The sequence below is a fragment of the Anser brachyrhynchus genome (genome assembly GCF_964034855.1).
Source record: "Anser brachyrhynchus genome assembly, chromosome: 27".
In the NCBI taxonomy this organism is placed as follows: domain Eukaryota; kingdom Metazoa; phylum Chordata; class Aves; order Anseriformes; family Anatidae; genus Anser; species Anser brachyrhynchus.
Window position 1 is genome coordinate 5,432,273 of NC_137720.1, and position 16,582 is coordinate 5,448,854.

The 16,582-nt window shown below is 61.2% G+C and overlaps 1 protein-coding gene across 1 annotated transcript; it reads right to left on the reverse strand.

Annotated features, from left to right (window-relative positions):
- Positions 1 to 2,444: 2,444 nt before the first annotated feature.
- On the reverse strand, positions 2,445 to 16,037 carry DEF6 (DEF6 guanine nucleotide exchange factor). The gene is made up of 11 exons (XM_080569163.1): positions 15,808 to 16,037; positions 10,174 to 10,314; positions 8,259 to 8,444; positions 6,239 to 6,466; positions 5,942 to 6,088; positions 5,711 to 5,819; positions 5,334 to 5,632; positions 4,747 to 4,913; positions 4,337 to 4,535; positions 3,562 to 3,652; positions 2,445 to 3,378 (listed from the first exon to the last, which is right to left on the reverse strand). The coding sequence occupies exons 1-11, from the start codon at positions 15,901 to 15,903 to the stop codon at positions 3,167 to 3,169; spliced, it is 1,875 nt and encodes a 624-aa protein (XP_080425289.1). The 5' UTR covers positions 15,904 to 16,037; the 3' UTR covers positions 2,445 to 3,166.
- Between the last annotated feature and the right edge of the window lie 545 nt (positions 16,038 to 16,582).

The window sequence follows — 16,582 nt, forward strand, 5'->3', positions numbered from 1 at the left end:
TTCCGCCCCTCCTGGGGACACGTCGGCTGTCTGCTTTGTGCAGGGCGAGCTTTGTGCCCTCACACCATAGCTGAGGGCTTGGATGAGGCTTTACACCCTCACGCCCAAGGCAAACCGCAGCAGCGGCTGCTGGGATGAGCGGCGTGTTTGTAAAACACGGGCTCTGTGCCCGCTACGGGTGCTCAGGAAGCAGCACAGCACTCACGGTGTCCCTCATTAATGCAGTAATTAAAGATTCCTGCAAATGTGCAAGCCCTGGACGAGGGTGATGGGCGGGGGGTGTCGGCAGAGCTGCTGACCTGGTAACAGAATCATAAAATGCTGGAAACGTTAAGGTTGGAAAAGCCCTTCAACATCATCTGGTCCAAGCATCACCCTACTGCCAGCGTCACCCACTAAACCTTCATGTGGGGAGTGGCTGGGCCACTGCAAACACACCCCCGTGGTGGTGTTACCCTGGGCAGCTGCGGGTTTCCCACAGGAGACCCCCCCACACCCCCACTGGTGCGGGGACGGTCTCAGGGACAGGCAGGGGGAAGAGCAGAGACCCACCGTGTCCCCAAAACCTCTGCGAGCTCTCCTTTTGACCCTTCCGCAGGGGGTAATTCTTAGTCCGAGGCACCGGCGCACGCACCGACGACGTGTGCCTGCTGCTGACTTAGGCAAGCTCCAGGTCGGCCGCTCCGGGAGGGTGAGACAGACCCGGGCACATCCAGACCTGGCGGCCGATCCAGGGCAGGTGCTGACACTGCTCCCTCCACGCCTGTCCTTGCGGCAATTAACATATAACATTCTGCTGCATGGGAACGCAGCTGCTAGGAGCAAAAGCAATGTTCTGCTGAGTTGCTGTAAGGAGAGACGACGCAGCCCAAGAGGTGGGGGGAAGCAATGGCACTTTTCACCACCAGGGCACGACCCAGCGTCTCCTGGGGGCTGAGCACAGGGCACACAGCCCTGCGACAAGGCTGCGGCACGGAGCTGCAGAGATGGGCGGAGGTGGCCCTTTTCCTCCCGGCCTAGGTGTGGTACCTGTCCTGACGCCCGATCAGGGAAGAGATTGAGCTAATGGAGCTGTCAGAGGTGGAGGAGGTCTCCCATCGGTGCATTTCCACCCAGCCCATTTCCTTCCCAGTAGAAACCAGTGTTTGGCACCCTCCCCGGACCCACCTCTGCCTGAGGATCTCACGGGGCCGTGAGCTGTGCCAGGGTCACCCTGGGAGGCCGCAGAGATCTTCACACTTCAAGGCCAGAAAAAGGCCCAGCCCCGGTTGATTTCACCCTAGGGGCACAATGTGTTGCGAAGGCCCTGCTCCACCAGAAAACGCGCAGAGTGGCGGGTCCTGTGTTTGAGTGGGACGGCTGGGATGGCACGCTGTCACTTGTCACAGGGCCAGGCAGGGACTCCAGAGCTGTTTGGGGACCGTATGGGGCTGTACTGGTCAGGCACCTCTGCTCAGGACTGCTGTGCTGCATCCTTTACAATGCCCCACAGTCCCCAGCACAGTGAAGAGGAGGACAGGGGACAGATTTGACCTGCTGCAGTCCCTGGCTGGCAGGGACAGGCCCCCGGAGCCATTGCTGCAAGGGCTGCAGCCACCCGCGCTCCCTCTGTGCATTGGCGAGGCCGCACGGGGACCGGGCTATGGGGCCACCCAGGCGTCCTTAATGGACACACAGAGCTGCTTTGTCCCAGCAAAGCCCCATCGTGCCACGCGGACCTGCGAAAACGGCCTTTTGGGCAGGCACAACTGAAAAGAATTGTAAGAAAGGAGCACTGTAAAAACTAGGGGAAGAGCTCTGCGAGCAAACGCTCGAAGCCGCACAAGTAGGAAATAGATTGTAATCTCCCTAACGAACTGCAGTTAAGCATCACGAGCAACTGTGAATCTGGGGTTGATGCAAGGGTTTGCTATCAGCATCTGTTTTCAGAGGGGACCCTTACGTGAGCAGGGGCTCTGTGCCTCAAAGTAACAGGCAAATAGGACTGGACTTAAGAGAGGCACTTGGAAAAATTAACCCCAATGTTGTTTTTTGTTGTTGGTGGTGTTTTTTTAAAAAAATTCTGTGTGTGTCTGTGTGCAGGGAGGTTTGCCAGAAGACTTGGCTTTTGTTCTTGGTCTTTCAGGGAGCAAATGAAGTGAAGGAGGCAGGCCAGGCCAATGTCACTGAAGGGAGCCAACACATCCACCTACTCCCGGAGCTGATGGAGCCAGCCCAGCTGCCTTCAGGAATCTTTTCTATTGCCTTCTGCAGGCCTCGGACCAGATCCCAAAACAGGGAGTCCTGCAGTCCAAGGGCAAGGACCTAAATGCAGAGCACTGTTACCTCCCTATACAAGCACTTAACTGAAGTAATGAAGTATTGGCCCTCCCAGAAGACACCCCATTGCCGTTCTTGGCCCTCCACAGACTAAACCAAAATCCACTGGGACCTCTTTTCACTGATTGTGTCTGATTTCTCTTTAATTTCTTTAATTTTCTGCAGTGGCTATCCAGACCCCGCCCTGCGCATGAAGAAAATTGGGTGCCTGCAGGGCCACAGATTTGCAGGGAAAGAGGCCTACGGGCCGGTGGCTCCAAAAGCTTTATTACTTGTTGGTTTGTACTAACATCTACGTGACTCCAGTGACTAACAACCACCTTCAGGGAATGCACGTGTTAGTTAAGGAGATCCTGGTCCCCCTGATCAGGGCCGAAAATGCCCTTTGTGAGGGGGCGGTGGGAAGTCACTGCTCAGTCCATAAAGGCTGCCCTGGCAGCCCCTTTGCAGGGGCGCAGCGGACAACACAGCAGGCATTGCCAGTAGAAATCAAGGGAGAACGGCAGCCCTGGGCAACGTGGTCCAGACCCACTGGTGGTGTTTTGAGGCAGTGTTGAAACCAGAGTCCAGCGTGCAGGGAGGCGCCTCCAGCCCCCACACGTGGGCAGCCCGGAGGAGCTGGCCCCGCTGCCTTCTCCCCACATTGGGCTGCCTGAGCTCCTGGCACGCTGTGGCTGCAGCACATCCCTGAAGAGAAGGGAAGCGTCTCTGCCCTACGTGTAGTCACTTATAGGCTCTGTGCTAGTCTCCACTGGTCTCTACCCAGAGATGATCGCACCGACCAGGTCTGCTCAGAGGGCTGTGCTGGGCCCTGCGGCTCCCTGCTGGGCTCTGCCGTCCCGTGGGGCTAGTTGGAGGGCTCCGTGGCCATGGGGTCCGCATCCGAAGATGGTGGCGGGCCTCTGTTCCCACCGTTGCTCACGTTTTCCTTGCTGCCGTCCCTCACGGGGTCGCTGCCTTTCTCTTCCACTTTCTGCTTGAGTTTGAGGGAGGAATCTCTCTGGCACAGGAGGGGATGGTAGCCAGCGAAGCCTCCTCCGCTCACGTTTGTACGCTTGTCTGGGGACAGACAGAAAAAGCAGATTGTTTACCTGGGGTCCAAATTGACCTTTTGGCGAAGGAAAAGGGGCACAGGGTCTCATTGCCAGAGGTGACTGCTTCTCTGAGGATCCCAAAGAGGGGGACAGGGAAGAAGAATCGGCAGCAGCACAGAGTTGCGTGCCCTGGGGGAAGGTCTCCTACCTCCCGGCTCGATAGGGTGCATCAGTCGGTTCATCTGCACGTTCCAGTGCTTGACGTTGGTGCTGGCCTGCCGCAGCTTCCTCTGAGCCGCCTGCAAGGAGGTGGAGGAGAGCACTGAGCCGGCCTGAGAGTTTTCCCTTCCCTAAGCCTGGGTTTGAGGCTCCCTCTGGGATGGAGGCAGCTCACCCTCCTCTAGGTCTGCTGCTCCCACCCTGCTTCCAACCCTCCACGCTCCACACGTGCTCCCAGAGCTGACATTGCTGCTCTCTATAGGTTTATACACAACACTAGTGCTGTCCCCCCCAGCAGGACACCCTTGCGTCACTTCAGCCACCAAATCAGCCCCTGGCACGGATCAGAAAAACCCAGAGCCGCGCGGTGAGGAAATGCCAGCCTGGTGGTTCCTCCAGCGCCTGCCCCGTCAGCAGACTTCTCCTAATAGCATCTGCCAGCGCAGCAAAATGGGGGCAAAGTGGCCACAGCCTCCTCCCCGCTTCGCTGGCCTCGCAAGCTGAGCACCGAGCCTGGCACGGCTCTACCAGGAGCACGGGATGTGCCTCGCAGGGCAGACGTCCCTTCCCAGGCAAACCTCTGGGCCGCTTTCCCTGCTGCAGCTAATGTAACGCCCTAAATCCAGCCTGGCTACAGCAGGGTACGTGTCAGCAGGTCCCCAAAGTCCCTGGGTTCTCCCCAGTGTGGAGGTGTCTCAGAAGAGGGCCAGGAGGTCCCCTGGGGCTCGTAGCGCGATGGGAAGTGGCACCAAGGTGACGCTCACCATGACGTCTTGGTCCACCCGCTGCCTGTTCACTCTCACTTCCTCCAGCTGCTTCTGGGCCTCTTCCAGACACTTGTTCTTGTTCTCCATCTCCTGCTTGAGGACCTGCTTCTCCAGCTGAGTTTTGATGATGTATTCCTCCTGCTCCTCCTTCAACTTCATCAGCTGTTTCAGCTTCTCCTCTTCCTCAGCCAGTAGCCTGTCAAGAAAGCGCAAGAGGTGAGGACATCCCTCTGCCACTTCATCCACCAGCTTCCCCCAGCCCCGCTGCCATCACGGGCGGTCACGGGCACACCCTGGTTCCCCGGGGAGCAGTCGAGGCCAGTGGCATCACCCCGAGGAGCGTGTCTGACAAACCCTATGCCCAGCCCTTCCCTGGTCGAGGAGAGCCAGGGATGCTCTGGTCCTACCTGGCCTGCGCGTATCTCACAGACTCCTCGTCGTGCCGAGCTTTCACCTCCTGTTGCAGGGCCTCCTGGAGACGCTCCTGCATCTCCTCCAGCTCCGTGATGCGCTTGCGCTGGCGCTCTGCCTCTGCCTCCTTCAGGACCATCTCCGCCTGCATGGAGGCGCGTGCCTGCGGCGGGGAGAGGAGCTGTCAGCGTGGGCGCCGGCCCCGCACCCCTGGGTGGATGGGGCCAGATGTCCCCCACACCACGGAGAGCCCGTGGAGAGAGCTCCACAGCATCGGCTGCAAGGACAGAATTAGGCTCCTTGGCCAGCATCGAAGCCTCTCAGCTTCTTGCACCCCGGAGCACGTTGTCCTCAGCTCCTGCTCCTTGGGTACCTCACGCGCTGACCCCTCCGTCCCTTGTCCCCAGGTCCCACACCACCACGGGAGCCCGGAGGTGAGGGGTACCGGCAGTGTTATTGCAAGAAGAGGACGTGCTCAGCTCCTCCAACCCCCCAGGTAACACGGCCAAGGGGTGGGGAAGGCAGCGACCACCCCATGAGCGATGCAGCCCCGCAGCAGGGCCTGCCACGAGGATGCACCCACCTGCTCGGCTTCCCGCAGCTGGATCTCCAGAGTCCTCTGCATCTCCTCGTGCTGCTGCTTCCGCCGCTGCTCCTCCTCCTGCAGGAGTATCTCTGCCTGCCGCTGGGCCTCCTTCAGCAGCTCCAGCTCCTGCAGCTTCCGCTCCTTCTCCTCTTGGAGCTGCTTGAGCCGCTGCGTCTCCTCCTCCTTGGCCGCCTTCCGCTGCTCCCGTTGCTCCCGCTGCTCCCGTCGCTTCTGCTTCAGGTCTTTGTGCAGGGACTTCTTGCCTTCGGCCTGCAGCCGGATGGCGGTCTGGATGGCTGGGGGGTGAAGGAGGACGTCAGCGGGGCCACGGGGGTGCTGGGGAGGGGACACAGAGCGGGGATGGGGACACAGACCTAGCGTCCACTCCTGGCGCTGCCGGGTGTCGGAGGCGCTCATCTCGTACGTGCGGGAGGAGGTCTTCACGCAGAACATGCACCTCTTCCCGTCCCGGTCGGGCAGCACCTGCAGGGAGAGGACACAGCACGGTGTCAGCACGGGGCGAGGGGACAACCAGCGGGATGAGGACCGAGATAAAGCCACGCAGGAGGCGTTATCCCTGCCGCGAGCCGTGGCCCAGGCTGTACCTCCACGCAGCAGTGCTTGTCCAACGCGATGCTCCCCTTCTTCTCCTTCCGCTCCTCGCTCATGTAGTAGGACAGGACGCTGGGCTTCAGCATGAACCACCGCTCCGACCAGTTCCTCCTCAACTGGCCCTTCTTCCAGAGGTAGCCCTGCGCCCAGGGGACACGGGGTTCAGCAACGGGGCAGGGGAAGGATGGGGGGTGGTACAACCACACCATAACCACGTCCTTAAGGGCCGGGAGAAAACCAGAAACACCCCCCAGAGAGAGCTTGTGCCCCGGGACACGCGGGCTCCTTGCCTGCTTGAGCACGTCCTCGATCACCTCCTGGTACACCTCCTCCACGGCCATGCTGATGGCCTCCTGCTCGATGCCCCGCAGGAGCCGCCCCGAGTTCACCATGTCCAGGAACTGCCAGACCGTCAGGCCGCCCTGCCCCTGCGGCTCCTGGGAGAGGTAGTCGTCCAGCTCGCAGGAGTTCAGCTCCACGTTCATGGCCGTGCAGATCTTCTTCAGCAGGTACTCCACCTGCGGGGACGGGGAGATCGGCGTCGGGGGCAAAGCAAGAGTCGTTCCCACCCCACAGCCGCCGACTTGGGGCGAGGAAACCCGTGCTGGAGGACCTGAGGCCGCGTCCCTCTCCGTGCCTTATCACAAACCCTTGCGAGGGTTGATGGCAATGGCCAAGCTCTTCCAGGCTCAGGACGTTGGTTTTGAGTTAAAGCTTGATTAGCCCTGGGAGGTTCTTCGCTTTGGCCACAAGGGCGGGAGGCTTTTGGCTTCTTTGAAGAGAGAGAAAGCACCGCAGAAGTCGAGTGCCTCGGGGAGATCGGCCCAGCACTGCTGTCCCCCACCCAGCCCACAAGGCAGGCAACTCAGACCATGGCCCTGACCTCAGCACCACTTTGGTTTCCAGCTGACATGAAAACCTTGGGCTGGAGCAGGGGAAGAGGTCCTGCAGGGGAGAGGAACACCAGGCCCAGCCTGGCCTAGGGCATCCCCGGCGATGGGGCACCCCCAGCTCCTGTGCCAGGGCCTCACCGCCCTCACAGTGAAGAATTTCTTCCTAATATCTAACCCGTATCTCCCCTCTTTTCCTTTAAACGTCCTCAAGGACATTTCCCCTTGTCCTATGACTGCACCCCCTGACAAAGACCCTCCCCACCTCTCCCTGCAGCCCCCTTCAGGCACTGGGAGCCACTGGGAGCCCTTCCTCATCTGAGAGGACTTCCCTCTCCTCCTCATTTGGCTAGGAGAAATTACTTATTTTTTTTCTAGGACATTTTTTTTTCTTTTTCTCAGGCCCAGCCCTGTTAGCAGAAGGATGATTCATTTTGTCATGGTCTGGGGAACAGGAAACTCCTCTCCCGGGGAGCAGGAAGTGCGGTTGCCCTCGTACATCTGCGCAGCACCGCGTTTCTTTTCTTTTTTCTTTCTTTTTTTGGTGGTGGGTTTTCTGTTTGTTTGGGTTTGCTTTTTTTTTTTTTTTTTTATCTTGGGAGGGGAGTGGGGGGCTGAACACAGTGGGGAGATGGTGCCCAAGCAGGTGGATGCTGCCTGCCCGTCCCTGAGCGCCGCAGCAGGGCCCGGTGAGGCCGCTGTTGGCTTTTGAGCGTCTCCTGGCATCTGGAACCTTCTCGTGGGGCTTTCATCTGGGCCCCGGAGAAGGGAAAAACCTAAATGCCACCTGGAATTCGGAGATTACTGCCTGCCCTTCGCCGAGAAGCCCGGCTGCACACCCAGGTGCAGGTGCTGAGCTCTTGGTGGCAGCGGGCACAGACGGGGACAACACGGTCTGCTCCGACACTGCCTCCTTCACAAGGAGCACCCTGTGATAACAGCGGGCTTAAAGGGTTTCTCATCATCTTCTCCTTCATCCCCACAAAAATCAGGAGGAATCCTCCAAGCCCATGCCCAGTTCAGCCGCTGGGGGATTCCTGGCCCGTTGCAAGGGCTTCAGGACCAGCCCCAGCAGGAGCCGAGCTGGGGATGCTCCTTGGTTGCTGGCCCGAGAACTGGCCCGTTCATTTCACAGCAGGCCAGATTGCTGCCTCACCCAAAAACCAACGCGGACCGGCCCTTTCCTCGTCCTCCAAGCCGTCTGTGCTCCGGAGGCTTCGGCATTTCGGAGGGTTCCTCCCAGCTGCCCCCAGGCCACCCCGCTTTTCGTGGGCACGGCTTCTTCCTCCCACCCTGCCCTCTCTCCCCCCACCACGGCTCGCAGGATGTGATGAGGCAGCCGAAGGAAGGACGTGCCAGGAAGCGATAGCGGGACATGTCAGCCCAAAACCGAGCCCGGGGAGAGGCAGCTAGCTCCTACCTCGTCCGGCACCATGACGAGAGGGTATTTGTCTTCAGACAGAAAGTTGAAGAGACACCAGAGCTTGAAGGCGTCTTGGTGGGATACGATGCTGTTCCCGTTCCGGTCAGGCTTGTAATTTTTCTTCGCTGTCAGAGTCCAGCAGAGCTCGTCGAAGTTTTCTTTGACGAAAGCACCTTCCTCCACCTGTGGACGGGACCCAGGCTGGTGAAGGACTGCGAGGGGGCTTCTAGGGGGGAGAGGTTGGAGGGAGGGCAGAAGCTCCACACCGGAGACCTCCTGTCCCTGCCGGCACCAACTGATTTGTCCATGCAGCAGAGCACAGGATGCGACCATCACTGCAGAGCGCGGCTGAGCACTAACTCTTGGTGCAAGGCCACCAAGCAGAGGAGCCCTTGCCCAGGCGGTTTTGGGCACGCTGACCGGCAGAGAAAGCGCTCCGGGATCGCTGCGGTGCCTGGGCACCACGGCACAGCACCTGGGGCTGTGGGGCACCAGCAGAAAGCACACGGCAAAGCACATCCAGCACCGCTGGGCTCTCCCCAAGGCCACGTTGCAAATGTCTGCATGGCTTTGGGTCGCTCTCTTTATCCCGTTTGACCAAAAAGAGGAAGAGGGGCTCGGCAAAGGGAAGTGACGTGCTGCAAGCAGGCAGCACCGGCGGCAGGGATAACACCTCCATCGGCCCCGCTGCCTGATCGCGAGCTTCTGTGGCCACCAAAAGGTTTCCTCAGGGCTGGACCTGAGGCACCACTGCTGGTTTTGGAGGCTGTGCCACACAGATAGGGGGTGGCAGGGACCAGACCGGCCTGTCCCACTCTGTCCATGCACTTCCCCAGGAGAGCACTACCGCGTGGCTAGCATGAGCACAAACCACAATCTGCAGCAGCAGAGCCAGAGAAAAACCTTTGGGTCCTGGGTACCAGGAACAGCTAAAAGCCCCTCTTACTAGGAAAAACCACTTCCCCTTTGCAGGCCGCCTCTGGGATTTTATTAGTGAAAGCAGAAGGGGGTTTGAAGGTCATGTCCCAGGGAACTGCATGGGAAACTGCAAGGGTTTGGGCCGCTCTGCACCAGGAAGATCGGGCTGTGCCGAGCAGGATCAGCCCCTGGTGCCGAGCAGGATCGGCCCCTGGTGCCCTCCCCGGGGCAGCAGGGTTGGGGTTGGCTCGGTCCCTGCTCACAGCAGGGCCGATCCCTATAGCTGGGGTAGATGCCAGCATCCCCGGGGCTCAGCCAGAACCCGCCGGGGAGCAGCACCGGAGCACCGGCGGCAGCCAAAAACCCGTCTCAGCCCTTTGGGGAGGCAGCAGGGGAGGGAAGGGTGCCGGCACCCTGCTCCGGGCCCCCAGCGCCTTGAAAGCACGCAGTGGAAGAAAGCCGTCAGTCGTTTTTCCTCTCCTCGTATGCCCAGAGGAAACGAGCACCGTGCCGCCGTGGTGCGCCGCGCGGAACAAAGGTGTCTTTGAGCCACGGAAAAAGAGCGAAACCCACCCACCTCCCACCCCAACCTCTGCCCTGCCCCAGCGCCCCGGCCTCCCCCAGCCTCCTCCTCCTCCTCCTCCTCTGCCAAGCGGCCGAGAGGTCGTGCCTCAAATCTCAACAGGGGTGGAGAGGAAAAAAGGGCTGGAAGAGGCCGCCGGGACCCCCTCCGAGCCCTTTAGGAAATGCTGACGCAGCTGTGCCTCGTCCAGAGGCCAGATGGAAAGGGGGAGGCTGGCTCGAGCTTGCCAACGAGGCTCCTTTTGGCCTTCATCTGAGTTCCCTGAATCCTCCTGCCGCCCGTCCCAGCACGCCGTGCCCTGCACACCGGGAGCGGAGGGGACGGGAGACGCGGGGCGGCCACGAGACGCGGGAGCGGAGCTGACACCGCGGTCACAGCGGGTCCCGGGGAGGGGGGCCGGGGGGGGCTCACCTTGTCCAGGATGTACTTGTTGAGGTAGGGCATGTAGCCCTGGCTGGACACCGGCCCGTCGTCGTCATCTCGGAAATGCTCTTCCAGCGCCACGGGGTCGTGGGGGATGCACAGCACCGTGTACAGGTTGTGGGACAGCACCTGGCCGAGCACAAGGGAGAGGGGACGGGGTCAGGCTCCAGCCCTGCCAGCTCCCACCCCCCCGGCACCGAGCCCCCCGCTGCCTGGCGGGGACCCCCGGCCCCCCAACATCACCCACTGCAGCCACAGGGCACGGCTTGGGCCTGGCAGCAGGAAATCCCCAAATATCGACCTCAAATAATCGTCTGGAAACAGCAGAGAGTTCACGTGGAAGCGAGGATTTTCTTGCATTCATTTCATTCTTTCCTTGGTACACGGAGAACTTTTTTTTTTTTTTTTTTTTTAAATCGGGCTGTTTCAAATATTACAGAGCAAACAGGACATGCTTTGATCTAGAAGGGATGATAAGCCGCCCCGAGCCATGCTGTTTGGCAGCTGCCCTTAGCGATTTCTTGAAAAAATAAATAGAGAACGCACCCAAGCCGGCTGCCGTGTTGCAACCTGGCAGCAGCAGCTGCTTTCTGTAAGCGTGTCACGAGAAGATGGAAAAACGAAAACAAGAAAGGGTCTGAAAGAAATTAAGGCCAGGTTTTGTTTGCAGTGAAAGCGGGCGACGGCGATCTGGAGACACACCATCTCCACACCAGCGGTGCCGCCCAGCGGGGTTTTGTCCAAATCCCCCCAAACGAAGCGCGTTTCATCCAAATTTCCCACGCGGTGGCAATCCCAACTGGAAATCCCAACTTTCCGTGCTGGGAAGCCCAGGGGAAGGCTTCCCCGTGAGCAGCAATGCCTCCGGCTGGCGGCGCAGCACCGTCTGCCCTCCTTCGCCCGCCGGCGAGCCGGAGATGCTGGGAGGAGAGGCCCAAAAGCTGGCGGCCTCCCCCGGCGTTGGGATTTACACAAAAATCTTGGGTCAAGGATCGGGGCTGGAGGAGACGGTGCCCGGGCCCACGGTGCTGGGGTGTCCCCGCTCCTCTCCGTGCGGGGCTGGAGATGTCTTCCCAGAAGGAGCGGGCCCGCCGGGGGCCACGTCGGCTGCTGCAGCTGGAGACGGGTCTCGCTCGACCAGATTTTCTCTCTCTTTTTCCCCCTCTGGACAGATGCTATCAGCAGGGCTCCACCCGGCGCTCAGACACCGCGCAGGCCGTAGCCCCGAGCGCTTCTTTTGGGGTTCGGCGCAGCTCCGGGGGCCGCAAAGGGGTGGGGAGGGATGGAAGCACCGGGGGCAGCCGGGAATCGCGCCTTGCCCTCCCCTTCCCACGCGCGGCCTCGTCCCCTCCTTATCCCCTCCTCCTCTGCCCATGTCCCCTCCGAAGCCCCCGTCCCACCGAGCGCTGCTCCAGCTCCTGCCCCGGCAGCACGGGGACGGGGTGGGTGAGACCCAGAGAGGATCCCGCTCCTCTGGGAAAACGTAAGGGCGAGAGGAATTGTTCCCTCGTGCTGAGCCGTAGGGGTGCTGCGGTGTCCCAGCCCAGCATCCCGCAGCACCCAAAAGCCCCCAGAGGTCTCAGGTGTGCCCCCAGCCCCGGCCAGCCCCCCCGACCCCCTCTGTGTCCCCCCCACACACCGCAGCCTGCTCCTTGCTGGAGCACTCCCCCAAAATACGAGAGTGGGGCAGGAAAACCCTGCCCGGGCTCACTGCAGGATGTGTGGGGCCGGGGCTGCCCCAACCCCACCGAGACGGAGGAAAACACCCCCCCCCCACCCCGGGTCCTGAAACATGGGGTGGGAAGGCAAAAAAAAAAAGTGTGGGGAGGGGGGGGGAAGAGAAGGGCGAGGACGCTCCGAGCGTCGAAGCCCAGCCCGCGACGCAGGTTTGGTGACGCAGCCTTTCCACCGCGACGTGCAGGGGCGGAGGGGACGGCCCCGGTCAGCCCAGCACCGCGGGCACCCCACGTCCCGTCCCCCCCCCCCCGCAGCCCCATACTCCTCCCTCCACCCTTTTCTCCCCCAGCCCCGTGGCCGCTGCTGACGCCAGCCCGAGCCGGGGGTGGAATACGTAACGCCGCGGGAGAATGGCTGCCCCTTTTCTTCGCCCCCGTGGGAGACGCCGGGGGCGATGCCAGGGCTGGGGGGTGACCTTTGGGGTTGGAGCCCGGCTCGGCGCCTCGAGCACGGACCCCTCCAGCCCCTGCTGGGACCTCTGGCACCGCGCAGGGAGCGTCGCCGCTGCCTCAGTTTCCCCACGTGTCAGCAAACCGGCCCCTCTGACGAAACCGGAGCATCCCCAGAGGGGGCTGCAGGGAGCGATGCCGCGGGGGAGATGCCTCCCTGCGGCCAGGCGCCTTCAGCTGCCCAATTTCTGCAGCAAGGGGGGGGACACGAGCGGGGTCCCCCCGCCTCGCCGCCCCGTCGGCCAAGCCCCCGTGGTTCAAGCCCAGCCCTGTGGGCTCCTGACCTCCGATTTCCCCCTGTGCACGCACGGAGGAGCTGCTCCCAGCCCTCGCGCTGGCCCAACTGCCGGCGCCAGCCTGTGCCAAGAGCCCTTTGTGCATTCAAGGAGCTTTCAGCAAGCCCGGGGAGCTTTCGGTGCGAGCCAGGCGCCTCCTTCCTGCCCCCAAGGGTCCCGTAAGTGGCCGCGGTGAGCGAGCCCGGCCCACCAAGGCGTCGGCGATTCCCGGGGACCTGCGTGGATCACGGGCTCCAAAAGAGAGCAAAAGCCGTGCCCCTGCCGCCTGCACCCTGTCCCACCCCGACACGCAGCCCGGGCACCCCTGGGACCACCGCCGCCGCCTCTGCGTTTCCAGCCGCGGTTCCTAGGGTTGAGAAGCCCGGAGAATGACCAAGCCCTATCAAAACAGCCCCAAATTAGTTTTTTTTTTTTTTTTTGTTTTTGTTTTTTTAAGTTTCCCACCAGGCTTCCCAATCCCAAGCAGCACGCTGCCAGCCCCGGCAGAGCTAACGGCAGCTTCCAGCGAGCAGAGCCTCAGGAAACCCAGCCCGTCGGGGCTGCTCAGAGGGCTCCTCTCCCCTCCCTGTGCCACGGGGACAGGACCGCGAGCGGAGGAGCGAGAAGTGCCAGGACGGGCACGGCCCCCTGCACGCTCAGCTCCGGAGCCTCATCCTGCGCCACCGACACCCCGAGGCCCCGCGACCGGCTCCGCCAGCTCCGCCAGCGGGGCTGCGATGGCACAGAAAGGATAAAAACCCCTTCGGAGACCAGGCCCAGTGCGTGCCCGCGCTGGGAACAGAAACACCCGATATCTTTCGGCTCGTAGCTCTTAACCACAAGACTGTCTTTCCTTCCTGTGCAAGATACACACCTACAGAGCACATACATATGCACACGCTCACTTGCATAGGGGTGTACATGTAAAGAACCCAACTGCTGAACCCAGCAGCTTCCCACAGCTCTGCCACCGAGCTTTGAAACGCTGCTAAATTTACTTATGCGACTGGCCCAAGAGCGAAACTCCCAGCTCCCACCGGCTTTCTTGTAATCCCCCGGGAAAATCCAGCGTCAGCTTTCGGGGCTAAACCGGGCCTTTGTTTCGGGAGCTGCAAGAACTCAGTGCCCACCAGCAGCTCTCCCACCCTCCTCCGGGACCCTTCTTGCAGCACCACGATGGGGTCGGGGGGGGTGGGCAGAGCGCAGCCCCGCGCCGCCAGCTCGCACCGTGCACGAGGAACCCTGCGAGGGCACGGAGCTCAAACCGCCACCCTACAGGGCCCGGGCTGCTTCGCCGCTGACCCTACAAGCAGAAACGCTGCCTTGCGTAGGCCGGGCAGAGCAAAGCCTCGCGAGCAGGCAGGGTTTGGCAGCAGTGGGCGATGGAAATGAGCTCTCGCAGGTGGAGAGCTGTCCAGAATTGAGATTCACGGTGGAAGGAGCACGGCTGGGCACCCCGCGGGCGGCGGCGCAGGGCCTGTGCCGTGCCCCGAGCTGCCAGAGCTCCCGTTTCAGGGCTGGAGGCGGTGGAACAACGAGGGGTGAATCCGCCTTCAGCTCGGAAACGTCGCTCTGGGTAAAGGCACCGGGGAGATGCCGTCCTCAGCATCCCGCGGCCCTCGGCAGCCGCCCCGCACAAACTCTCTAGGAAACGGCCCTTAAAACCGGGGTGTTTGCGGCCTCAGCGTCACAGACCACGCACGACGAGCGTTGCGTGTTAACGTTGTGCTACCGTCAGCCCTTTTGGAGCAAAGCGTGCACGGCAGGGCCAGGAGGGTGCCTGGTGCTCTGCTCAGCACCGAAAGCCCAGGCAGACGTTCCCCAGCGGAGCCAGCACCCCAGCTCCGCTCTATTTTAGTATTTTCCTGAATTTCCTCAGATATTTCTACACTTTCAGGTATCTTTTTAAAAAAAAAATAAATCACAAATCCAGCCCTGGGTTGATGGCCCCGGGGAGCCTTCAAGGCCGAACCCGGCCCGTGCCCATCGCCACGTGGGTGCTTTCCACCTCCGTCCTGCCACGTGCAGCCCCAGCCCCCCGAGCACGAAGGGGCCGAGGGGCCCGCACGCTCATCACACCTGCAGCCGGTTTCTGGGAAGCAGCTGCAGGAGCCCGGCTCCTCCAGACCCCTTCAGATAAAAACCCAGTTTTCCACCCAAACGCGCCCCCCCCCCCCCCGAGCCCAGCACCTCCCCGCAGCCTGTCCCGGGGGAAACCCTCGAAAGTAGAAGGAAAAGGAGGAGAAGAGGTTTCGTTGCAGAGTTTCACAACGCATCGCACACGGCTCGTGGCAGCTGCCAAGTGCTCCTGACGCAACGTTTTACCGGGTTTTGCATGTTTCTAGCTCAGGTCCTTCCCCTGCCTTCCACCCCCCTGCTCCAACCAGCATTTCCAACCCCGGTGCCAGGGTAAGAAGCAGGATTAGACTTTTAAGCAGCAATACAAAAGGGCTTCCAGCATTACCGAACGGAAAAAAAAAAATGAACTATTACTGTAGCAGTGGCAAAACCTGGTGGATTCGACCAGACCCAGTCCTGGAGGCAGACAAGAAAGTTTTTAAAGCCACGAGGGTGCCGATGAAGGGCTGAGCTCGGGAGCCTCGGGCAGAGCTGCGGAGGGCACAGGGGAAATCAGAGGTTTTTTTAAAAAATGGTGCGTTATTTCTGGGCTGGCCGCTGAGGAGTTGTAGCTTTTACAACGGGCTCCCTTTACCTTCCAGCCCTGGGGTTGAACAGGAAGCAGAAACGCGGGTGCAAGCAAGAAAAATAAAACCGGGGTTTGGGCTGGTAGCTGGGTATTAAGAGCACAAGAAACTAAAAACACCCAAGAAAAGAAATTTCCTCTTGTTTTATGTATTTTTCCCCAAAAATACACTGGAGGATTAACTCCCTCCTACTTCCCCCCACCTTTTTTTTTTTTTTTTTTTTTAATGTTTAAAATGGAGGTGAGGCAGGGACGGGGAACCTCACTAAACCCGGGCACGAAGCGCGGAGGCGACAGCAGGGGCTCGTTCCCCTCCACGTTCAGCAATTCCCCCGTGGCAGCCCTGGAGCATCCCCGCAGCCACCCCGCAACCTCGCAGCCCACCCGCGAGCCCCGAACGGGGGCAAGCAGCGCCCCGAGCCCCCAGTTTCCCCCCCCCACCGCCCCCGGTACTCACTTTGAGCTGGGATTTGGACACCTTGCCGCTCTTCTCCACGTCCAGGGCGGTGAAGGCGTACCAGATGGACTTGAGCAGCTCCGCTCGCAGGTCCATGGCTACGGGCGGCGGTGGCAGAGGCAGCTCTGTCAACGCTGAGAATCCGGTTTCAGGAAACCGGTTGCTTCGACAGCCTTCGGCAGCCGGAGCCGCGCACGAAGCAGCAGCGCCATCTGCTTGGGTGCACCCCCGGAGCTCCCCGGGGTCCCCGAAGGGTTCCCGGGTAGGGATCGGCACCTTTCGGGGGGCTGGGGTTGGCACCCCGCTGTAGGAATCCCCTCTCTGTCCCCCTCGGATGGCAGGGGGGGGGGAAAAAAAAAAGAAAGGGATGTGCGGTTTTGGGGATCCCGGTGCGCGAAGGGAATGGGGAGTCAGGGCCCTTCGCTCAGCCTGGAGACCAAAAGCTTTCTCAGCACGGAGAAATCCCCTCCCCGGCTAAGGCAGCAGCTTCCTCTTCTCGGCTTTAAGCGAGGAGCTTCCCCTAGCAGCAGGAGCACGAGCTGTGCCCGCTGGAAGGGCTCCAGCCCGGCTGCTTCGGGCCCGCTCGCCCCGAGGAAATCAGGCTGGGACCTCACCCGCGGCGGCTGTCCCGGGGAGGTTGGGGTGGCGGCGGCGTGCCCAGCCTTTCCTGCAGAAACCTCTTCCTCTCCGAACGTCTCGGGTAGATGTGACAAATAAAAACCTGCTCGCTCACAGCTCCCTGTGCTGGCTTTGCCCACGACCCTGGGGAAGCAGC

What these genes read in the sequence shown, in the direction of transcription:
- DEF6 (XM_080569163.1), bottom strand. Translation starts at nt 15,903, where the DNA reads ATGGACCTGCGAGCGGAGCTGCTCAAGTCCATCTGGTACGCCTTCACC. An exon ending in TCGTCATGGTGCCGGACGAG is followed by an intron (nt 6,467 to 8,258) that starts GTAGGAGCTAGC and finishes CCGTCCCCGCAG; the next exon opens with GTGGAGTACCTGCTGAAGAA. An exon ending in GTGAGATACGCGCAGGCCAG is followed by an intron (nt 4,536 to 4,746) that starts GTAGGACCAGAG and finishes CTTTCTTGACAG; the next exon opens with GCTACTGGCTGAGGAAGAGG.